General features: G+C 53.7%; 1 protein-coding gene across 9 annotated transcripts in view; it reads left to right on the forward strand.

Annotated features, from left to right (window-relative positions):
- The window catches only part of SMG6 (SMG6 nonsense mediated mRNA decay factor), a 119,163-nt gene that overhangs the window by 55,765 nt on the left and 36,326 nt on the right, over window positions 1-27,072 (forward strand). For 8 of the 9 annotated variants that reach the window (XM_075518361.1, XM_075518362.1, XM_075518358.1 and 5 more), the window contains exons 11-13: window positions 2,821-2,937; window positions 3,461-3,629; window positions 12,480-12,681. In XM_075518361.1, coding sequence (XP_075374476.1) covers window positions 2,821-2,937; window positions 3,461-3,629; window positions 12,480-12,681 — 488 coding nt within the window. Of the gene's footprint in view, window positions 1-2,820; window positions 2,938-3,460; window positions 3,630-12,479; window positions 12,682-26,469; window positions 26,693-27,072 lie in introns of all 9 variants that reach the window. The other variant, XR_012778036.1, reaches the window with a different exon arrangement.

Consider the following 27,072-nt stretch of genomic DNA (forward strand, 5'->3'; position numbering starts at 1 on the left):
GAAAGTGGTGAAAAGGCACAAAGAGAAAGTTTCTCCTGATTTATGGTGCTTTCCTCTTTTTGTCCTACAATTAAGCTCTTAAGAGCCTTTGCTGGCAGGGCTGGGAGCTGGAGTGCTGGTGTGTGTTCAGGAGTCTTGAACAAGCACCCACCTGGACGCTTGTCCTTCCCTGCAAGGTTGTTGGGCTGGGGGAGCCTCCTTGAAATGGGGCTGACGAGCTTGGCCAGGGAATGAACTTTCAGGACGGGGGCAGTTTCATGTAATTTAATGATGAGATGACGACGCCCACAGTAGCTGAGCTGGAACCGTGGGGAAACGACCTTTGAATTTGGGTGTCCTGTTCCTCTTATGTGCACAGTGGGCAGCTTCGCAGGCTGTACTGGGGCTGAGCATCATTGCGGTACGTCAAAGCACCGTGGCTTTATGTAAGGTGGGTATGAGCCGGTGGGCACGTGGTACACGTCTGTAGCAATACGAGATGTTTCATGGAGCTGTGGCCGTAGCGCTCAGCTTGAGCGAGCGGGTCACGGATGGCTGTACCTGCGACAGCTCACGTGCAAGAAATGTTTTTACTCTCCTTTGGGTGTTTAATGTTTAATGGGGAACTTGTAGCCTGCAAGAAGAGCTGCTGGTGGCAGTGGGAAGGGCTGAGGCCCTGGTACCAAGCCTGACCATGACCACCGCAGAGCACTGCTCCAGCGCTTGGAGCCGATCTCCGGAATACATCGGGGCTGTGCAGTGCTCGTGACCCTCAGCATCGTGAAAGCCTTTTAAGCTTTGCCTTTTTGGGAGGGGGAGGACTTAGCTTTTGTACCAGCCCAGTTTGGGGGTGACTGCGAGTGTGGCTTTAGCACAGTGCCCAGAGTCCCGGGGCTACTGCCCAACTCAAAGAGTGGGGGTGCTTGCTGAAATGCCCAGAGCTGGGACTTGCCAGACCCAGGTGCGGCAGCACGACAGCCGCGGTCTTGTTGTGTGCCCGTTTAAGACAAGAAGTGAAGAGAGTCCATCATCTCGCCCGAGTGCGGGAGGAGGGAGTGCGGGGAAGACGGCTGTAATTTCTTGAACTGGACTGTGGCCAGAGCACTGGGACTAACACTCTTAATTGTGGGAAAGGCTTCATGAAAGAGATTTACTGTCCCAGAGTGGTCACATCTTTAGTTTTATGTTTCCTCCAAAAGTTGACAGCCCCTGCAGTACGGCACTTCCTACCATTGCTTTGCGGCACCGGCTCAGCCCTGGCTCCGGGAGCAGAGCACCCTCATTCGGCTGCCAGGTGCCGCTGGTGCCACCCTGGGTTACCCTCCGTGGTCTCCCCACTGGGTGCTGAACTCATTGGCCACTGTAAGAGCTGGCCAGATCAAGCCTACAGATCTTCCTCCTATTTTTTCCCCATATTTTCTAGGTGTGTTTTAGTCTTTTTCTGGTTGTTTTTAACCTCCCACCCCATTGCTCTGAAATAATCTGCACATAAAAACCCGGTGTTTGTTCTCTGCGCCTCAGGTGTTTTGCTAGCCCCGGCTGGAACAGGGTCTCGGTGTCTTGCTTTAATCCTCTTGCCCTTTGCTCAAAATCCCTGGTCTGCCACATCAGGGGAGTTCAGCTTCCAACACCTTCTCCTTGCCCGTGCGCAGCTGATGCTCGTGTCTGCGGCAGAGGTGCCTGGGAGCCGGGGCTCTGCAGGGGCTCTCCCTCCCCATCCCGGCGCTGGGGCTTTGCTCGCACGGGCACTGGTTTGGAATCGATACCTACATATTTGCGTTCGCTGTGCAAATCCTTTGCCTGGCTTGCGGCAGCTTTTCTCACAGTGGCTGCCCATCTGCAGCGTGAGGGTTGGAAGCCCTGGTGCAAGCCGGCGAGGTGCTGCAGCAGAGCAGCCTGCGCAGAGCAAATGGCACGGGCTGGTAGGAGACCCCCGAGCGGTGCGGGTGCCTCCCGTCCCGCCGGGCAGCGGCTCCGCTCCCCCCCGCAGCGCTTCCCTGCCGCCCTCCGGGCAAGCCCCCAGCCAGCTGCTCCCCCCCACATCTCAAGGGAGGATGTGAATTTGGGGGCAGAGGGGATTCGGAGGGCAGAGGCTGCCCGTAAGGCTTCAAAATCTTCCGTGAGCAGGCGGCGCAGTGCCTGAGCGAGCGCGGGCAGCCTGGCATGCCCCACGGTGCTCTCGGCCTTGCTAAATGTAACCCACACCCAGCTCCAGGCAGTTCCCTCGAGCCAGCTCCCCGCTGCTCTCAGCAGCCTCAGAAGTGGTTTCTGGCTGGGTGTAGATGTGCCGGGGGGATTTGCTCTCACTCCAAGCCGGCTCTGTTTGGAAGAGCTGTGGTCGTGTGGCATCTACTTGAGTAACAGCTTCAATTAAGCTCTCTTGACAAGCTGTTGTGTGACTGGTGAACTAATGGGAGGAGCCCCCTCCTCAGCTGCTGAGGTTAAAACTCCAGCAGGGACAAAGATCAAATATGCAGCTAATTACCCTTTTAACACTTAAACATATCCCCCTCCTTCAGGGGAAGGCATCAGCTCTAAGCAGCAGCTTCTGTGCTGGGAGCCCTGAGTGCCGGCTCGGGCCGGGATGGCTCAGTGCATGAGGTGGGGTCGGGCATGGCACGGGCAGTGTGACTGCAGCCTCTTCCCGCTCCAGAGCAGCTACGCAACACCTTTTTCCCCCCCTGCGTGGAGCAATTGGGTCCAGGGGACCCAATTCCTGGGGAATCAGCCATCCCTGCAGAGATCCCTGCTCCATGCAGGATGCAGAAAGGGAGGCTGCGAAGGCAAAGCAAGATGGAGCATCTGACCTGCTCCCCACTGAACCCTCTCTCTGTCTCCTAGAGTGCGTCTCTGAAGACTGCCGCTCCGTCATCCAGGAACAGGCCACGGCCCTGGGGCTCTCCATGTTTGCACTCTTGGTGAGGAGGTGCACCAGCCTGCTGAGGGAATGCATGCAAGGTAAGGGGTTACCGGCAGGATCCACGCAGCTGCCCACGAGGCAGCCTGGTGGGGTTCAGGCCCTTGTTCCCTGCTATTTTGTACATCCCTTCCCCTCTGCTGGGGCCCTTGGATTCTCCCTGGTGTCCTAAGCTCTGCCCAGGTTATGGCTGGATCATCTGGCAGGAAAGCCCCTGATGTGTGCAGGCAGAAACGTTTGGGAAAAAAGGGATGAATGCAGAGCACGCTTTCTGCCAGCTATTGGGAAACATCCCAAAACTGGGACCTCGGCATCCTATCTCCATGACTGGTGCACTGGCACCCCACTGCCCTCAATAAAAGGGATCACAGACATCCCGGCTTACGCCCCAAGCCAGTCCACGTAGGGAGAACAGATCTGTCTTTGCGCTTGCTGTGGGTTGTGGTTGTTCCTTGTGCGTCCAGGGCTGAGATGTTGGGATTGTGTTGTGCATCCCCTGTCCCTTCCTGAGCCTGGCTCCTGGCTGCGGTGAGCTACCTCAGCCCTCGCATCTTGTATTTGCAGTTCAGCCACAAGAGGTGGAGCAGGAGGATGAGGAGGACGACATCAAGGTCTCTGCCTTGCCCCAGGACCTGAAGGAGCTGCTCCCCAGTGTGAAGGTCTGGTCAGACTGGATGCTTGGCCACCCGGACACCTGGAATCCTCCTCCGACCTCTCTCGAGCTCCCCAAACAGTACGTGAATCCTCTGGTCTGTCTTCTGGTGTCTGCTCGCTCCCGGGGCTCCTTGTGCCACCTTTTCCCCTCACTCGTGCTTACTCCTGGCTGTGGCACTCTGACCTGAGCACCCAGGAGACACTCACTGCGCAGGGGATGCTTGGCGGGGGGACTTGTCACCCTTGGTGACACAATGACTTCTTCATTGATACATGGGGGGGGGGGGGGGTGAAGTGGCTCTGAGGGGGCCTGGCGGGTGCCCTTTGCTTCCGTGTGTTAGAAAATGTCCCGTGAGCTGGATTTTTACCTTCGGCTTAGGATGTGCGCCTGCTTTTGTTGGGATACGTCTCCTTTACGCACTCTGCTGGCCCAGCCAGCTGAACAGGCAGGGCCTTCCTCTCTGCAAGAGGGAAGTCCATTTCCAGCATGAGCATTTTGTTGCCTTTTTTTGACTGAATCAGACCAACCTTGGTCAGGCTGGGCTGGCCTGGAGCAGCTTGCCTGTTCCTGGAGCTCCAAAAGTTGCCTCCCTTCTCCTTCAGAAACAGCTTGTCTCTACCCCTGCAACACACAGAGGGGTTAATTTTCTAAACTGGCCGATTCCAGCCCATTAGTCCATAATGCGGACTAGGCAATTTGCATATTTTTGGACAGAAAATCAAGTGAAGGGGCCAAGTATGGAGTATGCGAAACAGTGTCTGAGCATGCTCTGTAGCTGCTTTCCCGCAGGATTTTCCATCTGCCTCCGGTACTCCGGATCCAGAGCCTGAAATCACGTCTTATTGTTAATCCAAAGGAGCCAGAACCCAGGGTGATGGGAAGGCGCATTAAGAGTAATCCAGCAAAGTGGCTTAACCATTAATGGGTCCCCGCTCCGTGCGTCAGGTCCAGTCCTGCTCTCCTAGTTTATTGCCTCTTACTCCAGTTCTTTTTCATTTGGCTGAGGAAATGGAAATCTCACACAGGAAGTTCTGGGCCTCATTTTGTGGAGATGGAGTCTGTTTTCTGTTTGTCGGCTGCTCGGTGTGGGACCGCTGCCTGCTCATGTGAACTGCTGCCCATCTTTGGGCAGGAACTCAAACTGGGATCTGTCACGTGAGACTGCGTGCACCAATCCCCCCTTCCCCTCGCGCTGCCTGCGCAGGGAGCCGCTGAGCCCTTGGCGACGGGCAGCCTCGAGATGGAATTTCTGATTGGGTTCGCGCAGCCAGCGCTCGGCGCCTTCCCCAGGACGAGCTGCCTCCCCCTCCTGCGGGGCGCGGGGCTGCGTCCCCCCGGGCTGCCGGAGCAGGTGCGGGCTCCCGCTTGCCCGTCGAGGCGGGAGAAGGCAGTGGTGGCAGCCCACCCCGTGGCATGGTGGCACGTGGCTCTCTGGGGAGCAGTGGGTATGGGTTGGGGGACTCTACTCCGCAAGGTCCTGGTCTGCTCGGCGGAGGAACGAGGGTCTTCATCTTGTAGCAGAGGCCCAACCGCTTCCCCACCTTGCCCTCTCCACGGAGGGTGGCTGAGCAGCCCCTCTTGTCCCACCCGTGCCATTACTCTGGGGCATGGGCAGCCTTCCTCGTGTTGGCTCCCAGCTCCTCCACCCTGGTGCTCTTTGGCTCGCCAGGAGCATCTGTCTTATCCACGGCGAGGAGACGGGCTGCTCTTTCAGCCCAGACCTCTTCTGCTGACCCAGCATTGCGCGGCTGGGTGTCGGTGGTCCGGGACGCTGGGACAGCAGCAGCTGAGCTTCCCTGGAGGTGCGGGTACTGATAGGGAGTAGCAGGGAACCAGCTCTGCTCTTAGGCACGACCTGGGACTTGCAATGTTTTTCCTTTCCCACCTCTAGGGAAAGGGGAGCACTGGGTTACTGTTTCAGCTCTCTATTGACACAAGCCTGCTGTCTGACCTGGGGCCGTTCAGTAACCAGGTAGAGTCACTGAGTCCAGGGGTTTAGATAGGAGCAGCTTCAAAGAAGTTTAGAAGTAAAACATGGGTCAGAGCAGCAGGCGTGTTGGAGTAAGCCAAGGTTTATGGGCAGGGTGAGCTCAGGAGTGGGGAGAGCACGCGAGGAGCAAGTGCAGATGCCAAGTTGCAGAACTGAGTAAGGGGCCTGTGCTGTTTCACGCGTGCTCTGTGCCCCACAGCAGCGGGACGTGCCGCGAGGTCCCCACCAGTGCCAGTGGAGAAGCTGGCTGGACACGCCGAAACCGCCTCCCAGCACTCTGCAGCCATCGCTTTCATTGCCCCTCGTGGCGGCATGGGCACTGAAAAGGGACAGTAAAAAAACCCTGAAGCACAGAAGCACCCTGCAAGGATGCCACAAATGTGCTAAAGCTTCTGGAAAAACCAGGCCCCATACCCACCTGGCAGCCCCCTAGGAGCAAAGGCCTGGCCCAGAGCTTGCATCAAAGTGCAGCTCATCCGGGGCCAGCGCCGCTGCCAGAATGACGGCCTGGGCTTGGGGCCAGTGGGGCAGCTTGTCAAGACTCCGCCAGAGCCTAGGGCCTGGGCTGCCGGGGCTGTATGTCCCGAGGCCTCCGCTCACGCTGCGTTCGCCATGTTCATGATCGCTCGGTCTTAGTAAGGGAGAGAGCTGGGGGACTTTGAGAACGTCTAAACTCAGCCCAGCTGTGGCAGTTGGTTTATTGCTTTCAGCTGGTACTTGAACCCAGGTCCTGGTCTTGGAGTCTTTCCCAGGTTTAATCCCCGGAGCTTTCTCTGCAGCTGTATGACACTGCGCTGACCCCGAATGAGGATAGGAAAATAGAAACGGTGCCAAGCCAGAGTCTCTTTTTCATTTGGAGTCTGGCTGTCTGCCCATGACCAGGGTTACATAATGGGAAACATAGCTGGGGCTCTGGAGAGCCCGCGTTTCACCACGCTGCCCAGACCTTCGCGTTCTGATGCTATATATCTTCCTAATTGTAGCTCGGATGCATTTATCACACTGCTGGGTTTGAGTCCTTACAATAAAAAAAAAAAAAACAACCCAAAAAAAAAACCCCCACACCAAATTCCTCAGCTCGCTGCTTTCCCCCTTGGACAGAGGCGGAGGGAAAGGTGTGAGGGGTGAGTGCTGCCGAAACCTGGTGTGCGGCTGCAAGCCATGCAGGAGTGGGCTCTGTGGAGCGGGGTGGGAGGCTCGGGAGGCTGCGTCTTCGGGGTCCTTTTCTTGGCGGGGACTTGGGAATGAACTCTGGCTCCTGGCAGGCATCCTCTCCCTAGCTGGGGGCTCAGTGGTCCTGAATTCAAGCTGAATGAGAAGCTACACCTTTCCCCAAAACCACCCTCCTTGCTCTGGCACATTCATCCAGCTCTTAGCCACACCTGCACAGTCACCATGGCTCAGGGGATGCACTGGGACGTGTTTTCAGGCCAGAAGGCCATCGAGAGGTGACAGGCTGCCTAGATCCCTCTCTTGGGGCTGCTGTGTATATCTGAGAGGCAGGGGGTATCCTTCCCCTCTACCTGTTTGGGAGAGGGGCTCAGCGAGTTTTCTGTGGCTCTTTTCTCTAAGTGTTTCCAGGAGCTAAACCTGCCCGTGGACGTCTCTGCTTCGGAGGAGCAGTGTCCTGTGGCTTGGGGATTGTGTGTCTGGACCAGGTGTTCCCAGGTCTTCTAGCAGCAAGCAACAGTCACTTCTGTATCTTAAAATTAATTTATATCTGCATGTTTCATGGCAAACATTGCGTTGAGGTCTGAGCAGGCGGTCGTTTAAAGCAGTGGCATTGCCATTCAGCTGGGTTGGAGCAGTGTCTTTCAGACCAACTGTCCCCAGGAGTAATTTGCAGAGATCGGGGGTTAAAAGCAGGGAGTCTTGGGGAGAGGGGAGCAGGGTGGATTTCCTAAGGCAGAGATATTAGCAGCAGATGGGGCGAAAGGCAGATCTCCAAGGAGGCTGCTGTCATTCAAGTGAATCCATCTCCTTTTGGGATATATGGCTGAAGAGCTGAAACGGGTGAAGAGGGTTGGGCACAGGAGAGCAAAGCTTCTCCTTGCTCTACTTTGTTGCTGCAATGAATCCGTTGCTAAATGAAGCGCAAGAATCGATGGGGAAGCCACTGGCTAGACAGACAAACTGCCTCAGGGCTGACCCTGGCGAATCTACGCTCCTTCCACGCTGGAGCAAAGGGCCTCTCGGTTTGTGGAGACTGTCTGCAAGCATTTAAAAATGGTTAATTTAAACCAAGTATTAAATTAAATCCAAAAGCTCTGAGCACATTCTAGAGCTTACCTTCCCAGAGAGATCTGCCAGATCGCTCTCATCACATCGCTCTTGCGGAGAAGTGTCACTGAGATGGCAGCTTCCACTGGGAGAGATGGACAGAGTCTTGGACAGGGGTGCCAAGACCTTGCTGGAGTTTGCTGGAGACTAAATGGAAAATCCCTTTTGCAGATCTCAGCCTTAGTTAGTAATGCTGGCCACCAGAGTTTCCCTATCGAGACATCAAAGTGAGGATTCCGAGGTGTCTCGGTAGTGTAAACCTGGCTGAGAATGAAGGTAAAGTCGAGTGAAGCAGAAGCCAAAAGTCTCCGTGGAGAAGGGGGCTGTGGCAAAGCAGAGGCTGGCTGGGAGGAGACTGCACCTCTCCCAGGGAGGAGAGCATCCCTCTAACTCCGAAGGCAGGTTCCCGGGAGAGGAATGGGTTTACGGATGCCCGGCTGGCCGAAGGGACCGCGTGCAGGGCCGAGTGGGGGAAGTCATTGTTGCCACAGGGCAGAGGGGCTGTGACCACCTCGTCCCCGCTCTGGGCAGCTGTCTGAGTCCAGGGCAAGGTTGGTGAACACCTTTTGGGAAGAGCTCCCACCGCCAACCCCTTTTGTTCCTTGCAGGGGAGCTGCTTTTAGCTCGGCTTCCCCTGGGCTGGGAGAGAGGGAACCCAGGAGGGGGATGCGGAGCACTTTGTGCGGCGGTGCAGGAGCTGGGGCGGCACCGGTGCCGACTCGCACCGGGAGCCGGTGGGCGCGCGTTGCCTGGCCCCAGGAGCGCGCGAGCCCGAAGCGATCGCCATCTGCACGGCAGCGCGGCTCTTGGCGGCTGGGGAACACAATGCAGGGCTTCTTCTGCGCCGCGCTTTCCGGGTTTGTTCTGCAGCTGTGGAGTTTGAATGTTAGTGTTTAAACAAGCTGGTATTACACAGGAAACGGCCACCTCCACAGGCCCCCGCAGGCTTGTAACATGGGGTCATTGTGCTTGATATTAATCACCAGGCAGCCCGCGCCCCCGGTGAAGATGGTGGCTCACGCCGGAGCGCTGTGCAGCACCGTGGCCGGCGGGGATTTGGTGAGCATCAGGCTCGCCCCGGCACCCTCTGCTCTCTGCAGGCCTTTTGCCTTGCGGTGATGCATGCCCATCGTGGGCGTCCGTCTTTGCCGAGAGCTGTCCCCACGCAGACCCAGCCTCACCGGGGCCGCGCTTTGCCGCGCTCCAGCCCGCGCGCTCGGCTGCGCACTTGTGCGGTGCTCTCACCATCGCCTGGCCGGGCTGCGTCCTGTCGGCGTGCAGCTGGGCTGCGCTCACACTGACAGCTACATTAAACCTGGAATCCTGAGGCAATAAAAAAGAAATTAACTCTTATTTTTTTTTCCTGTCCTAGTGGAATAAGCAAATGTAAATGTGTCTGTGGGGAAGCGAATGAACCCCCGTTCTGAGGAAAGACCTCGCGCTAACCCCCTTCTCGCTTCCTCGGTTAAAAGCTCTGGGAGCCTCGTCCCTGTACCTGGGAGCTGCGTGCCTGGGCTCGCTGTCAGTAATTCGGGGCCTCCCTCTGCAGAGGGACCCCGAAGCCGTGGCACTGTGCATACGCAGCGCTTCCAGGCACCTGGGCCTGCCTTGGCTTTGCAGAGAGGTTCCAGCACCGCAGCGCCGTTGGGTGACATAAGCCAGAAACGCCTGGAGGTGGCCACGGCGTCGTCCTGGGAAGGGGCAGCGAGGACAAGGCGCCTGACAGGGCTCCCGAGCGTTGTGCAACCTTCTAGGGCGAGTGCACGTCCCAGCAGGAGATCCGTGGGGCCGTACGGTGTCGGCATGAGCTGTTCGCCCTCGCTGGCTTTGCCGGTGGGTAGCAGTCAGTAAATGATCTTGGTGGTGCCAGTGCTGGGAGATGCACTGCAGAGAAGCTGCACCAGAGGGGAAAGCAGAAAATTGTCAGACCCGCTCTCTGCAGTGCTACCTCTGCGTTGCAGGAGAAAACCCGAGCAGAAACGTCAACACCTTCTTCTTTGTTGGCTTTTCGAAGGCTCTGCAGGGTGCTGCACGTTGGAGGGTGCTGCCCAGCTGCCAGCCGCTGCCGCAGAGCTGCCCAGGGGCGCGTTGCAGCGAGATGTTGCTAGCCGGGGAGCCGGCACAGTCTGTGGTTTGACTGAAGGAAGCCCACGGTGGAAACCTAACGCATCCAGTGCGAATGACAGATACGGCAAGGCACTGCGAAGCTGTAGGGAGCTGAGGATGAAGGGGATGAAGTGGCAGGGACTGCTCTCTCGTGCTCAGGGGGTGGTGAGGGGCTGCCCTGCCTGGCAGCGCTGCCGGAAGGGCTGGGGACAGGCAGCCGCAGGGGGAGAGGAGAGGGGACTGCTGGGCTGGGTGGCTGCGAGGGTGTTAGCAGCGTCGGCTCAGTGACTTGTTCACATGGTGTTTTTCTGACGTGGGGTGCCAAGCCCCGTGGAGGGAGATGGCTCCCTGTACTTCATCTGTGCTGCTCCTTCACCCCACCACCACCCCTGCCCCGCTGCGGATCCCGGTCCTGCCCAGCATCCTACCGCTGCTCTCTGCCTCCCTCCTCCCCTCCCTCGCTGGTTCTCTCCATCCCCTGCCTGCAGCTCTGTTTCTTGGGGAATACAGGCGAGGTCTCTGCAATGTGTTTCTTTCCCTTCTCCTCCACCCTGGCCCCATGCACCTGGCTGTCTCAGCCCCCTGGGAACATCTTCTGCATCGGTGCTTGTCCCCAACACCCCTGTGTGCTCGTTCCCCGGTGGCTGCAGGCGCTCTCCCCGTTCCTCTCCCCCGCCGATGCCTGCAGCCTCCGCACCTCCTTCATCCAAGCTGAGCCCTCGTCGCAGCCCGCGCTGGCAGGGCCCCACCAGTGCTATGTGACCGGACTCAGGCAGCCCAGCCCAGTTGCCAGCAGGGCACTGGGGGAGGGCTGAGCCTCCCAAGCCCTGTGCATCTCCCATGGGCAGAGCTTGCCTTGGAGGTGGCCCAGAGCAGCCCTATCACATCCGGTGCTTGTCTCTGCAGCCTGGGCTGGAGGATAAACTATCAGGGCTGTGGGGCAGTGGATCATTCCTCTTATTATTTTCTTCTTTTGCAGATAGGGGTCGTGGAAAGTTCAGTTCCTTTTAACCCTCGCAGCTCTGTTTATTTTCCAGCTGGTAGCACAAACGCAGCGTTTCCCATTACATCACAAAGGGCCTCGGACAGATCCCTCCGAAAAACGTGTTGCAACTGTTTATTTTTTTCCATATTTAAACATTTCTGACAGCCAGACCTGGCTGAGCCAAGCGATGGAGCTTTGTGAATGAACCCAGCTCCTGGTGTCTGTGCGCAGAGGGCTTTGAAGGACCTCTTCTCCTCTGCAGCGTGCGGGCTGGGGCTGGCTTAGGGACGTGGGCGACTCTGCGTTACATGTGTGCTGATTACGTGCTGGGCTTTGATTAATGGCTCCTCATTCTGCCTGGCTCCCAGGACGCTCTTGAAAACAAGATGTTTCATTTCAGTGTGCTTTCCTGGTACATTGATTCCCGTAAATAACCGAGTGCAGACTCTGTCCACCTGGAGCAGTTCAAAGAGCAGGGGGCCTCCCTCCAGCCCTGGGCTGCCTCGGGCTGCGCTGGTCACTGCTGCACCCCCGGTGATGCTGCCTGCCCCGTGCTTTTCGGTGCCCCAGAGGTGTGGGGTGGAGGAGCAGCCCTCCTCACTGCCACCAGAAGCAGATCAGCCCCAGTTTTCCCCTATTCCCTGCTTTCGTCCCAGTTTACACGCTAAAAAAAAACCTATCTGAGTGCTCTTAGAAACAGGAGGGAGAAATGCAGTACGAGGCAGCCTGGTAGGCTGCAGCGCTCCCATGCTTGTTGCCTGCTTTCCCCGCGCTGGCCCTCTCTGGGGTGCTGGGCCCTCCCCAGGGTGTGCTCAGCGATGGGGATGTGTGATGAGGATGCACAGAGAGCGGTCCAGGGCTACTGGTGGCCTTGTGTTCGCACACGGCTCCCCGCACGTCACTGCTGCTCCGGGAAGGTGAAACACCACAGAGGCAGCTTTGCAGGTCGCTCACAAGTGTTGAAACCATGGCCAGAAGCAAAACATGGCTCAACCCCCCCCCTCATGGCTGGGGTTTAACTAAAAACGTCTCTGTGCTTTAGAGCATGGCTGCAGCATGTGGTTGCAGCAGATAACAGCCGGCTGGAGGAGAGGGTGCCCTGGGCTGGGCTGCAGCCCCCCAGGCGCTGCTTTTGTCCTGACAGCAGGGCAGGGGATCAGTCTGTCCTCCCAGCAGGCTTTGAAATTGAGTAATAAGCGGTATTTCTGCCATCTGAAATGAGCCGGGTTCCTGCCGGCACCGCACGGGGAAGCTGCTTCCTGCGCGTGTGCCGGCTCGGGAGCAGGCAGAGGTGGGCAGAGCAGCGGGAAGGGCGAGATCCCGGGAGCCGTCCCCATCCAGGGGGACAGGGTGGTTGGTGTCAGCAGTCACGGGCGAAGGTTACAAGCCCTCCTGGGTTCGGTGCCAGCGCAGCTGTGCCTGGAGCCCTCCCGGTGGGGTAGGTTAGCAGCAGCGCGGGGTGGCGTGCCTCGCCTCGCCTCACCTCTCTGGTATTCGCTGCAGCATTGCAGGCAACTCCCAACGCATTCCAGCCCCGAATTGCTCACGTCTCTCCTCGTTCTCCCAGGGTCTCAGTAGATGTGTGGGCGACGCTGGCTGACTTCTGTAACATACTGACCACAGTGAATCAGTCGGAGGTGCCCTTGTACAAGGACCCAGATGACGACCTTGCCCTGCTTAGCCTGGAAGAGGATCGGCTGCTCTCGGGCTTCGTTCCCCTGCTGGTCGCCCCCCAGGAGCCCTGCTACGTGGAGAGGACCTCGGACAAGGTCAGCAGTAGGCCAAACATCCCCCCTCGATTCCTCCAGACTTTTATTCTTGGGAAGTTTTCTGTGCAAACGGAACACGATTAAGTCATTGAGAAGGGTGTTAAGGGAAAATATCGACCTTTCAGCCGCTGACATCCAGCTCTGTGTCATGAAAACCCCTCTCGACTTCCTCTGGTGTGTGTGTGCTCGCTGGCATGTTGTATATACGATCATTTCCTCACTTGTTTAAATAGTGCAGCTTGTGTTGGCAGTGCTCTCAGTGCACTCCAAATGGTTTGCATCATGCTTAAAGCACCCTCCCCCTCCCCCCGGCCACAAAACTCTGCCTTAGGAAGGCAGCCAGGACTTTTTTCCTTCTCTAAAGAGGAGAGTGATAAATAGGTGACTAGAGAGAAGCAGACACCATGTGTTAACGTACAAAAGGCTTTTAGGAATATGAAGCATTCCCCACTGCCCGCTCTCTATTTTCCTTTCTTTGCTCTAGGAGCCCATTCTAGCCTGAACTTTCCTTTGGCTGTTTGTTTTTAGAATAATGAAATCAGTTCCCTTGTTGATGTGGGGTTTTGGGTCTGCTCTCTGCCACCACCTGGCCAGAAGGGACCTGGGGGCTGCACTTGGATAACGTGTCTGAACGTGATGGGGGATAGAAGAGGCACAATGGCATTTGTTTTGCACGCCCTTAGAGGCACGGCAGGATAAGAGTGGCTCTCAACAGTTTCCTGCTTGGAGGCAGAAACGCTGCTCATCTGGGAAGCCACGGCGTTGCCTCCCCGAGCGGTTGGTGCTACGGGAGGAGAAGTGGAGATGCAGGGGCTGGTTTCTGTGGAGAGCCTGCGTGTGACGGTGGCAATGTGCCTTCCCGTATGCCACTTCTTGACATCTTCCTGAAATGACAGTGAGAAATTTAGGACCTTTGTCACAGAGGGACCCAAGAGGTGCGAGTGTCTGTTTCGCTTCTCTGTCTGCCCAGCCCGTGCTCACAGCACTGCCTGCGGCAGAGGAGCACAGGGTCCCAGTAAAACTGAAGGCTCTCCCAGTTTGGGGAAGCACCTTAGTCCAGGAAGTCACTGTGGAAAAACAGATTTTCAAGGCTGTGTTGGAAGGGGTTAAAATAACGAGCGTGTGGTTGCCATCGCTGCCCTAAGGTAGCCTGTTTGCCCAGTGTGTGCTGTGGCCTCACGGGGGTTCTGCTGGGGACAGTCCCAGTGCCCCGCTCTGTGCAGGGACTCTTTCCCCAGCAGCCACAAACCAGAGCCCCCAGCAGGCAGGTAAGGTGGCTGAGCAGCCTGGTCTGGTGCCCCATAACTTGCAGGAGGGGGTCGGTATTCCCTGAACTCTGCCTCTTCTAACCACACACCGGTTTATTCGGAGTGCCATCTACCTGCCCTGCCAGGCATTTGCGCTCACGTGTGTAAAAGAAAAGACGTGTCTTTGTCCTGTAGCTGCATCGGAGCTTCCGAGCTGAGTTTTCTCACTGTCCTGGCTCCCTTTGGTTCTGGTGCTTTATAAACAAACTGTACAACAGCACTGGCGGGAGTTGGTGTCCTTCGCAGCGCAGCAGCAGCCACCCAAGCATCTGGGATTATCAGGCACGGTGGTAACAGCTCAGCTCTGCTAAAGAGGCAACACAGATCCCAGAGAGAAGGAGCCAGGTCTGGCTGTGTCCATCCCCCCTTTCTTTTTTTTTTCTTTTTTTTTTTTGTTTTGTTTTGCCGCCTCTGTGGGTCTTGTTTGGTTTGAAAGTAGCTGACTTTGGAACTGTGATCCCACACAGCATGCTGGGATGTTCGCTTGTGTTTGTGCAGGTCTGAGCCCCTGTGGTGTCCCAGTTGTGTTGTGCCATCTTCTGGTCTCTGCCTTATGCACCAAACACATCGCACAGAGGCAGACGGAGGAACCCCCTGGTACCGGCACTACCCTGGACACGCTGAGCAGAAGCAATGGGTTCTGCAAGGTCTCTTCTCCATCCGGTACTGACCAGTGTTTTCGTTAATGGTCAGACTGGTGAAATGGCAGGTGTGCATATTCACTTTGCGGAGGACACCCAAGAGGGCCAAGAGGAGACCAGTGAGACAGAGCAGAGATCTCAAAAGCCTGACTTCTAAGAAGGGACTGGAAGAGCTGGGGCCTTTTAGTCTAGAGGAGATTCGGGGAAAATGCAGCGAGCTGTTGCAGAGAGGAGGAGAACAAGCTGTCCTCTAGCTCTATGCAGAAAAGCACGGGAAGGAATGGGCATAAATTGCAGCAAAATAGGTTAAGACTAGACTTTAGGAAAGGCTTCATACCTTTGGGTAGTTAAGCACTTGAAAGCAGCCTCCTTAGTGATTCTGCAGAATCTCTTCAGCCTTGGAGATTTTTAAAAGCAGGCTGGGTGGCTCTCTCAGGTACAGCTTGGGTGGATGTGAACTGCCTTGGACAAGGAGGCAAAGTGACCTCTTTGGATGCTCCTACCCCATTTTCTGTGATTCAGTAAAGCTGTAGAAAGGGACTAGAGTGGCAGCTGCGTCATTACAGTCAAATGGCTACCTCGTTCCACAAATCATCTCCTTCTGCAGTATTAATGAAGTGAATTATTTGACTCCCCAGAAGTGGGGTATTGTAGAAGGCAGTGCAGAGCAAGCCAGGAAGGTATGGCTGAGAAGCATGAACCCATATGCCTTTCACGAATGATAAGATACAAAAAGGCACTTCCCTGCAAAGAAGCCCCCAATCCAACTTAACTGGGGGATCCTTGTGTGCGATCCCCTGTCCACCATCTGCTCCCTGCCCTCCTTTTAGTGTGCAGAGCCCAGATTAATCTGGCTCCGCAGCAGATGCACCTCTGGGCTGTTTGCAGTTGGAAGGGTGCCGTGTCCACGCTGAGCATGGTGGCACGAGGGGATCTGTATCCCTGAGCCTCAATCAGGCGAGGGCAGCAGGCGCTGCAGCGGAGCAGCTCTGTCTGGCACATACCACATCCAGCCGCGTTGCAGAACTTTCCCATTTGCGTGCTCCTTGTTGGTTGCCGATTGACTGAGCTGCGAGCAGGTGAGAAGTGTTTTTTCTGTGCAGCGAGAACCGTCTTTCCCGTACTGATTTTTCATTGCTTTTTAGCAGAAGTTATTTTTCTGCACCCAATTTCTTTCTCTTGTGTTTTCAGTCTTGGCCCAGTTTTCAGCCCAAGTTCCTGACAGTTCTTTGCTGGAGAGGCAAAGAAAATGTGCTGCTCTTTATATGGCACCCTGTGAATGTCTTGTGGGCTGGGAGGAGGGTTCTGGTATGCCAAAGTGGCTCTGGGAAGCTCGCTGTGGTACCTTTCCTATCACTTGCATGGCTAGGAAAAGGCAATTGGCTTTTTACTGCAAGGATAATATCTCGCCTTTCTTGCTGATGCTCCAAATCCTTACCCCATGCTTTTGCACCATAGTTTTTTAATGAATTTGTAAAATTCCAGAGGAAAGGAATCTGTTGGAAGGCAAGATTGGAGAGTATTGGGCTTAAAATGGTGTTAGGTTATTGGCTCCACCAAGAGGATGGTTGTCTTGTAAGCTATATAGGACAAACACTGTGCTTCCCACTTCTTTATATTCTCCACGTCCCATTTAGCAGATGGTGTGCAGGATTCAGCCAGAGTTTCTCAGCAAGTTTTTGAGCATTTGGCCTGGCTCTTATTTTCAGTGAAAATGTTCTGACTCCGTTCGTTGCCATGAAGCTGTGCATTCAGATTCCTGCTGGAGCCAGTGTGACACTTAGAGCTTCCCATCGTCTCTTGACTGTCATTGAAGCTGTAACCAACAAAAGCTGGCTCCGGGGTGAGCATAACTTGGTGATGTTTTCCTGGGCGTATGGTGGGCAGATATCCATTGCAGCTTGTGTGATGGAACACCATCGAATGTACCAGTCAACAGCAAACTATGCAGCCTGGTGCCTGAGCTGTCAGACTGTGTCTGCAGCTTTTGCAGCCGAAGGAGACGCTGCCAGGACCTCGCTCACCCAGCGTTGTACCCGAGGCAAGAGCAGGGAACGGCAGCATGGCTGAGTTAAGGTGCGGAAAGAAGGAAGGTAACAATTGTGGATTCATCAGGTGGCGTGTGGTGCTGCTGGGGGGACTTGTAATGGAAAACACTTGGCTCGTGTTGAGGTTAAAGCAAGTCCATGTGATGGTGCATCTGAGCTGTGCGTGGGTCTGTTCTTGTGCAGCCCTGGGAACCTGGGGCACGTCCTGGTTTCCTCAGCTCTCACTGAACTCTGTTGTCTCGGGAGCATCCTGCTCTGCAGCGGCCCCGTGGAGCTGGTGGCAAGGCTGGAAGAGGGCTGGAGATCGCCCAGCATGGAGCAGACCAGGGAGGTCCTTCTCCTCTGTGCAGGCACGTGGCATCACTGGTTGCCCGCATCCCTGCAAGCTCTGCATGGGCTCGACGTGTGCATCACCCAAGCCTGTGCCGGCAGCACACGCTCGGCCACATGCCCCAGCCAGGGAGATGTGGAGGAGAAAGTGTTAATGTCCCTTCCCACAATAAACCTCTCTGCATGGGGGGTCCTGAAACCTGAGCCTCTCTCTCCTCCCCCAGCCCTGACACACGTTAATAAAAGGTTTTTAAATGCCAATAAAAAGGCAGCAGCCCCAGCTCACCAGGTCCGGGGCCCAGGGTCCTTGGGAAGGCACTTCACAAATGTGTTTTTTGCATTTTCAGACTTTTGGCTGGTGAATAAGATTGAGGAGAAATACTCCTTCCCCTGATAACAATACAGTGAGACGCAGGATCAGCAGTGTGTGGATTAAAACCAGACGGTGCATGATTAATACATATGCTTATAGGGCTAGTCACTGTGGTTCCCTCCTCTGAAACAGAAAGGCACTTTTTTTTCCCCTCATGTGCATGCTCATGTTGTGGAGTGGACTGTCTCAGATACTCACTGCTCAGCTAGTCTCAACCCTGCCTCACCTCACCAGGCAAATGAAAGCCCTAAAATGGAAGGCTCTGTAAAATAACTAGCAATATTTTACTGCCCCAGACCTACAAACCGGGTACTGCGTGGCTCCTCCAGCTCCGGGGTGGCCAGTTAGCTTCCCACACTTGGTGCCGTTCTTGTTTCACAAGTACTTGCTTCCTGTTATTTGCACTGCTCACCTGTCAGTGCAGACAGCCTAAAATCCAAGCTTTGTTCTCCTTGGAAAACACAAATTTCTTTCCTCTCTACTGTCCAGCCCAGGTGGACAGTCCAAATTTGACTCTCTCTCTAGTTGCCCCAACATGGTCTGGATTTGCAGAGCTAGTAGCCTTTGAATTAGCTATTTAGGAGCTAATTATTATTTAGGCTTGGGCTAAAATTAGTCGTGTCTTGTTATTCACTTCACTTACGGTATTTCAGTCTTCTTAAGACTTGCAGATATCTCTTGGCAATGTGTAGTCATGTCTCATGCTTCTTGGAAAGGGAGCCCCAGGTTTAAAAGCCCAGGAGGAATAGCTGTCGCAGTGACCGGGCTCTGTCATGCCTCTAAACACCAGACGTTTTGTCCTTTCCGAAACCTAATGACTCGTGGGATGCCAGGGATGAAATCCATGTTAGAGTGGCCTCACTACAGTGATTTTGGGAGGACTTCTTGCAAGGCATCAGAGGAAAGGTAGCAAGACCAGGACTCTGAGAGCACAAACTCTTTGTAAGCAGAGAGAAAACCCCAGTGAGCAAATGTAACTGTTTTCTCAGCATCCTTTCCATATTCCCATTCCATAGCCTTGGAGCATCTCCCTCCAGCTGGCAGGCAAACGCACTCGGCCCATGAGAGCGAGAGCTTCCAGCTCGGAGTTTGGTCCAGAGAGGAAAAGGGAAACTGTGAGCAGAGATCGGAGCCCCATGTAGGAGAGTCCAAGGAGGAGTCATCCTTGAAAAACTCCTTCCAGTCCTGCCTGCCTCGGTTTCCAAACAAGCAGTGAAAGATCCTTGCCACAGGCAGCCCTGCTCAGAGCGGGGACTTGGCAGGAGCTGGCAGCCCCGAGGCGGCAGAGTTAGAAACGTTTACATTTTCTGACCAGTATCTGAACTCCATCCCAGCCTCGACCTTCCCTTTCATGTGGTGCCTTTGGATTGTAAAAGGCAATTAGGCTAAATTATGGGCCATGTTGGAAGATGATGTCATTGGGTGATGGAGGAGAGCCTGGGTTTTATGCCACCATGAAGGTAGCGCGCAGAATATCACCTGCTTTGAACTCCTCGTCCGTCCTTGGCATTTCCTTGAACCGCAAGTGCCAGGGACTGCGTGGACACCACGGGAGCCTCTCTCTGCCTTTGCCAGGTGTCATTAGCGCAGTGGGAAGTGTCAAGCCGAGTCCGTGTCCCCAGGTCTGGGTAGCAGAGGAGGGTACGCTGGTGTCTCTTGTGCTGTTTTAAACGTACCTTCATAGAAATGGGCGTGAGTGCTGTCCTAGCGACTGCTGCTGCATCTCCTAGGGCTGTGCAGGACATCTTCCGGAGAGGTATTCTGTTAATTTATCATTTTGTCTTGGTTTTTAATCACTCTTTAAGGTAAGACAGTTTTGAGCATATTCTTAAAACTGCGTTTCTCCAGCTGAAGGTAAAGGGAACTCATGGCAAACAAGCACTAGCGCTGCACGAGGACACTGAATACAGCCCTGGAGAAATCCGCAATGTGGAATAATAGTTCAGGCTCTTAAAAGGGGGAGTGGGTTTAAAAAAAAAAAAAAAAAAACCTGCAATAAATCTAGCGAGTGGAATCTGAGGGAAATGATCCCATCTGGAAAACTCCAGCGCTGGTGCTGCTGAAGGCTTAAGGAGCGATGCAGATCGCAAAAAGAAAACCCTGCAGTCTGAGGATGACAGGCTTCTTAATTGATGTCCATTGCAACTGGTACTCTGCCAGTTTATGTTGGCCACCTTCCAGCGTGCTGTAATTTTGGGGCCAGGTGTGAAGCGTTTCTGTTCCATCTTGTTCCCAAGCACCTACAGAAGCCTCACACATCTCACTTGAGGCTGCAGCCCTGTAGGAAACAGCTGTACAGGTATAGGTGAAAGGAAATGTCACAGCTGGGCTTGGAGTACTCCCCCGTGCCTTGCCTAGGGCTCTGTTTGGGGGGCCGCTCTCCCCCCGCCCTGCGCCGGGTTCGGGGAGGTGGCCACTGTCACAGGCACACCTGCCTGTCTGTCAGCAAGGTGCTTTGAACATCAGGGAGCTTCTGGGAAGAATGTACGGGTCAGAAACCTCCTCTTCAAAGAGGAGCCCACGGTGGTGTGCGTCAGTCCTAGGAGTGGGGAATCCAGCCCGGGAGAGCCCCGGATGCTGGCAAGCCGGGGGAGCTGTGGCCATCTCCTCTGGTCTCTTCTCCCTTGGGAAACCACAGGGAAATTTCCAAGGGAACAAGAGCAGGTCTTGTAGAAAGCACTCAGCCTTGGTTTCGAAAGGCTGAGAACCCATCGGCATCTTTAGCAGATTGTTGCAGGAGCCAATTACTGTGAAATGCGTGTGTTATTTCCGGGCTACATTTGTTTTGTTTCAATTTCCACTAATTGAATTTTGCTGTAGGTTGGGAAGTCCTCCATTGCTGCTCTGACCCCGATATATAAATGTGTCCCAAGTCCCCCCATCCCCATCTTCTTTCGATAAGCTGAATAGATGGAGCGAGAGGCGTGATGGTCTCTCAGGCATGGTTTGGATCCCCTGAGCCATTCTCATGGCGCTTCTGAACTGTGGCTGTCCAGGCTTGATGCGTTGCTCTGTGAGCTGCTGCACCAGCTTATGAGGAGGAGGTGCCCACGATGCTCTGCTCCTCTCCTCCATACCCACCAGACCTCTGCGCTCTGCTGCTCTCCACCCTACCCACCAGACGCTACCAGCATCCCGCAAGCTTTGCTCCTAGAGGGACAACTTTGCATTTAGGTGTATTAAACAGCGTGTTGTTTGCTCGTGAGTAGGCGACCAAGCAATTTTGAGTTTTTTGTCTGTTGGTGAATTGCTCTCTTCAAAGATTGGGAGAGTAGGAGACGGTGTCTGATTTGCAGGCTTTATCAGTAAAGGTTTTCTTTGTCCAGGTCACTGAACCTATTGTTAAGCAGCGTAAGCCCAAGCAAGCTTCCCCGCAGCCCCGCCAGGACTGCCCTCCTGTTTACGCTGACATTTTAAGACCTCTGTTGACCAGATTTTAATCCACTCCGTATCCTGTGCAGTGCAGTCTCTGGGGCATATTAGCTTTTCACGCCCTCTTGTCCCAGCCGTGCAGAGTCCTCGGGCTGAGGACAACTGCCTGCCTGGTGACGCACAGCCATGGCATCAAGCTGCAGACACGGTGTTGAAGGCAGCAGGAGTTCAAAGCTGTGCAGCTACTTTGCCACAGCCAAGCACTGACGGATCCCATAGCCCTGGCCAGGCAGGCACGACAGCGAGGAGGAACGGATCTAACGGTACCTCCAGGCAGCACCCCTCTGCAGAGCTGGGGTCCTGCTGCTTTGCCTCCATCCTGAAGCTGAGAGCTGGTGTGTGAGAACTGCAGTCTCGCTACGAGGTGAGGAACCACCTGCCAACGTGTTAAGATCCCATTACACGTGTTCTCTTAATGCGCCTGTTAGCAAGTGTGAGAGTGGCTTTGTGGTCTGGACGCGGCTTGCAGGGAAGTATGAGGTGCTGTCTTCCAGGCAGCCCCATCTCCTGGGAGGGAAGCAGGAAGGGAAGAACCAGCAGTTGGTGGAAACAACCTTCCCTACCCCTGAGATGCCTCTTTCCTGGCACCTGGAGGGAGCGAGCAACACCTCGGTGCATGGGGAAGCCGTGGGGAATTTGCTCAAGCGGCTCATGACGTTTCCATCCCTTCCTCCCCTGCCTTCCCCCAGCCTTGGATCCACCTCTGCCTCTCCTCCAGGCTCGTCTTGGACAGGGCGCTTTAGCCACTGTGTCGGCTCCAAGTGAATCAGGCAGCCTGGGCGTGAGCCGTGCACATGTACCAGCACGTGTGCGGTTCCTCAGCCAGCGCTGCACAGTTTGGCTCTGGTGTCAGCAAAAGGCTCTTTTAAAGTGTTTTCTGGAAGTGCGATGTGATCATCAGCTCAAGACACAGACTGGCAGGATAAATCAGCCTTGTCCCATGCCTGGTTTCAGGCAGCGTTGGATCTTTTTGTGCGGATCAGATGACACTCATTGTCAAACATCTTTACTTCTGTCATCATCAGGCCAGGTTTATGTAATGAGATGGAAAACTTGTGTTCAGTCCTTTTGTCCTAAAAGCTGCCTCCAGAGGTTCGGCACGGACTCTTGGAAAATAGGAAATGTCCTATTCAAGAAACTCGCTGACTGCGTGTTCCCAGAGTTGGCATCAGAGGATTGACTTAGGAAAGGAGAGTCAAACCATGAAGTCTCCTGTGCAGCACCTCCTCGGCGTACGCTGCACGCACCCTTCGTTTCCCTTGGGGTTTTTCAGCAGGTAATGGCCTTGCTTCTGCCACACCGGCACCCTGATGGCACAAAACCTGCCACGTCTTGGCAGGACATCAGGCCCAGACAGTGCGCGGCTCTGGCTATAAAAGACGTATTCACCGTGACTTTAGTGTACTCAGAATGACATATTAGAGTCCAGACCTTGTGGAATTTGCTGATTAGTCTGTAAGTGTATTGAAAGGCCTCATTAAAACACCATTGACGCTGGATCCCCTCCCAATGAGCCATCTCTTATTGCTACCCAGAGAAACCTTGAGGAAATGGAAAGGCTGGCCGAGCCGGTCCCTGGGCATGAAGCGTGGCCTCACCTCGGACAATCTTTGTGGTGCTCAAGACTTAATGTGGCACTTCTGATCATGCAGGAGGGCCCTGGGACTCGGGGTTGCCTCTTTGCCTCATGCTTTGCCTGCTGGATCCACCGCCACCATTCAGACTCTTGCACTCCAGTACTAAACTCAGTCCTGGGTCTGACTCTTCATCTCTGACCCTGCCTTAGCTTCAGGGGTGACCCTGTTTCACAGCACTACTTATATTTTGTCTTTGACCAAATGAAATGCTTAAAACATCCCTGCTGAAGACGGCGACGGCTGTGGTATCCACCAACGCAGCTATTAGAAGGACCTCAGGAAACCTGAAAAAAGACCCAATTAATAACTCCTCATTGTTATCCTGAATAAGAAAGATCCACGTCCTGAGAAGCTTGCCAGAGAAGTGGACTGGGTGGAATGCAGGGAGTGGTCAGCCCAAATAACAGATGGGGATCTACTCTGTCTCTACGGGAGACGGAAGGTGACCTCTGTCATTGAGCTTGGAGTCTGCTCCCCACATTTCTGCTCCCAGCCGGACCTCGCGTTGTTTTTGTAGATGCCGAATCCATCCGCCGACGCTGGGCTGAGTCTGGGCGAGGATGGAGAGCCCAGCTCCTGCGGCAGGCTGGAGCTGTAACCCTCGGTGTCCTCATGCTGCCACATCCGAAATCAGAAAGAGAAGACACCACCGTGCTCTTATTTATTGTTTTCTTTTCTCGCCGTCGTTGAAGTCAAAGCACTTCCCAGGCATTAATGAACGTATCTCCACAACACATTATGACAGAAGGAAAAGCAATTTCCTTGTTTGAGATTGGCAACAGAGGTACGCGAGGCTGAGGGACTGACCCAGGTCCCACAGGAAGCCTTAGCTTCAGGATGAGAACAAACCCCTGATACCCAGGATTTCAGGCCAGTGCCTCAGCCCCAGGCTGCCCGCGTCCCTTAGGAAGACGAGGGGGTACTAAGCGAAGGTTCACTGGGAAACATTAAAATTCTTCCCAAACGTAGGCCTTGCATGAGCAACGTTACTGCTGCTGGTCTAACTGTGTCTGTGTTGGGACACTAAAAATGCTGGATATTTAATCCAGATAATTTAATCACATTTTTCCCCATAACATAGTTGCATATATTTACTTAAACATATGGTAAACCCCATCATTTATTTAAATTAACAAAATTTGCCATAACATTTTGCATACCAGAATTTTACATAAAGCATTTTCTCCACCATGTAGCAAATATTTGTCTATAAGTTTATATATTATGAATAGAGACAGTAATAGTATATATTTCTAGTTATTTTCTTGATTTTTTTTATTTTTTTTTTAAGCTTTCCCCAAACTTCACTGTACTTGGGCTAGGTAGATACATCTATAAGCACAAATTCTTAGTATGAAGACAAAGGTGTTTTCTGAGGTCTGAGAAGTTATTGCCAGCCTGGTCTGCTTGGTTTGTGAGCAACGGAACAGATTTACATTTTGGTTTCGTATTTACCTTAAGCATAAATGATGTAATGTTTATTATAGCATCCATTATTATTGAAGGAAAGAGGTTTATGTCTAGAGGCAGAAGAAGATGGAGTTTGCTACGTCCTTCTAATGCTGTGTCAGTTCACCTGATACCTGGTCCGCACGTGACGTTTCCTGTGGAGAAGTGGCCGTGGAGCGGCACTTCCAGAGTGCGTCAGGGACGCGGCTGCTGATGTACATTTTTGGAACCTACCAGCTGCCAGTGATGTACCACATTCCTGGTGCTGAAGTCACTTTTGAAGACCGTGCTTGCACTCTTGAGTCATCCAGATGCTTTTTGAACTTGTACCCATTGTATTTTTAGCTCCCTCTAGTACTAGTATATTTTTTAGTTCAGCATCTGTCCTAATGAGCAAAGATTTGATCAACATTGATCTGAGCTTTGCAGAAACCTGATGGATGAAATGCTCTTTATCAGTCCAGTCCGTGGGAGCTGAATTTGCTCAGCAGTTGTCTGTTCTCACAACTGCAGCTTCAACCTTCTTTTAGACACCAGCATCCTCACCGACTTCCCTGTGACTTGAGAGTTGCTCGCTAGTGACTGCCCTGTTGTGGGAAAGGAGAGATCCTCCAGGTATCAGCATGGAGGGACACCTCATGTTTTGAAAGTATGTAGTACCTGCTAAATGTACAAGAGGCTTAATCATGTGGGAAATGCTGGGGTTATAAAGATAAATCCGTGTATAAAGATAAATCCGTGGAGAGCTGGAAGGGAGTTTTGTGGATGGATTTGGCTAGGTGGGAATGGGAGAGAATATCTGTACAGGTGTGTTGGATGATTATATCATTGCAAGTGTGTAGATGGAGCAGTTGTTAAACAGAAGAGTGGGCAAAGAGAGGTGGAGATGCTGGCTGAGGACAGCAAGGGGCTAGCAGCTTCAAAGGTACCAGCAGGTCGTGGTGTGCTGCTGGCCTCTGCAACAGGGAACCATCTCCTGTGCAAGAACTGGCCATCACTGCAGGAAAGTTGGAGCCTGATTTCCAGACCATTACCTGCATAATTCTGTGTCAGTGCAAGTCTTGTGTAGCTCTTGGGTGGTTTAGAGACTGAACGCCCAGGGCAGCGTTTCTGAAGGTTGCATGAGTGATGCGGATGAGACAACAGAAATATGTAGACGTGGGACATGGGTTAGCGGTGGACTTGGCAGCGTTAGGTTTACAGTTGGACTCGATGATCTTAAGGGTCTTTTCCAACCTAAATGATTCTGTGATTCTGTGAGCAGCTGCTGGTCTCCACATTCCCTGCCCACAGCGTGCTCTGGGGGTGTGTTGGCTTTTTGTGGCACGAGTGGGATTGGTTTGCTGTCAGGAATACGCAGGAGGACTTCAGGATCCATTCATACTTGTTCTTCTTGATGTCCTCTGCCTTTGCGTTCCCAATAGTTAGGTGAAAGTTGTTCCACTGGCAGAGTGGCACCTTTAGGTTGCTTAAGGATATAAAACTTGGCTTGGCTGATGCCTGTATCCTGTGGGGTGTGGAGCATGCCTTCCTCCCCTGGGACGATCTGAGCATCTTTAGTGCTTAACCTGTGGAGATAGCAGAGCCCTCCTCATGGCCGCTCTTTGCTCCACAGCATCTCTGGCCATCTCTTACCCCCTTTTCAGGATAAAAACCACCACTGTGGAGAACGGTTTATTTAAATGAGTTATTTTATGTTTTATGTGTTTTTTTGTCTAAAACGAAACATCTTGGCATGGTGAAATGTGAGGACAGGAGAGAATTTGCTGGAACTTCTGAGAGACTTAGCATGTATGTGCTAATGGGATATAATTTCTGTCCTGCCATGTCTCTCCTCATACAGACTGAAGCGCACGGGCTGTTCCTTGTCGCGATGAAATCCTCGAAGCCTGGTTTAGATGGCTTCAGGGCAGTCTGGTGATAAAGAGGAAGCCTAGTAGACTGTTACCCCTCAGAGATGTGCTATGTGCTCCCATCCTGTCTTGGGCAGTGCCGCCCCTTCCTGCAGGCACCTTGCTCCTCCTGTAGCTCGTGGGTCTCCTGTTCCCTTGGGCAGGATTCCCACTTTTCAGCTCTTCCCAGATTTCACCTCGGTTTCCCCCTTTTTAATAGGAATGCTTGGCCTCTTGCACTCAGACTCGGGGAGGAGCAGCTTGTTTCTGTAGCTGGCCTGGTGCCAGATGTCATCACTTCAGGCAGTGCCACGCTGCACATCTTCAGCAGTTTGAAATGGAGAGACAGAGAGAGACAGATAAGATCAGCAGCTTTAGGTGATGGCATTGTTTCAAATAAACCATGCATGACCCAAAGCTTCCACTTCAAATGGGGAATGAAATTGCTTCATCCTTTGACAGCTTGCTCCATGAAAGAAATTTATCTTCACTTAATTGCTTTAGATCCCAAGAGGCTGTGTACAGTAATTTCTAGGAGATAATTATATCAAATTAAAAAAATATGTGACTATCCGACTGCTGAGCATGAATGCAGTGGCCAGAGAGCAGGAAGGAAAGAGGCACCACATCTGACTCATGCTCACAGGTTATCGCTTCCTCTCCTTCTCGTGGTCTGCAGGCATGGCACTCGGAGACCACAGGAGAGTCTGTCTGCGAGGGACTGCGTGCCGGCACGCTGAGCAGGGTGCTCGGAGCCGAGAGTCCTTCTCTCCCGGAGCTGCTTTGGGATCCTGCCTTCTCTTCCCTGCTCTGAGGCATGGCAGGGGTTTCCATCCCCATACCTTGTCACTTGTTGGGGACAGCAAGCCTCGCCAGGCAGAGCTTGGCAATGCCTTTATCTGGTTAGTTCTTTGTAGTTGTACAGTAGAGCTAAGGAAGAAGAAAGCTTGTTGATTTAAAAACATGTATATTTAGAAGCAGAGTGTAAACTTCCTGCCCAGGCTGGGATTGGATTCTTGACTGTGTTTGAGTTTCCAGTTTTCATTTCCTTTGCCCTCATACTTAACATTGTGTATCTCCCAGAGTGTGCCCCAGACTAATCTCTCCTTAACCCTCCCTCGCCCCACGTTTTTCTCTCATTATTTGCACATCAGTTCCACTTCTTCCAGGAAGCAGCGTATCTCCTGATTGTCACTCTGTGCCATGGCTGAGCCTGGGCTCCTGCAGGTCTCCTCCGTCCCTCTGGAAGTGGCCTCAGACCCCAGCCAGTGGCAGACCCAAG

The sequence above is a fragment of the Mycteria americana genome, chromosome 15 (genome assembly GCF_035582795.1).
Source record: "Mycteria americana isolate JAX WOST 10 ecotype Jacksonville Zoo and Gardens chromosome 15, USCA_MyAme_1.0, whole genome shotgun sequence".
Lineage (NCBI taxonomy): Eukaryota > Metazoa > Chordata > Aves > Ciconiiformes > Ciconiidae > Mycteria > Mycteria americana.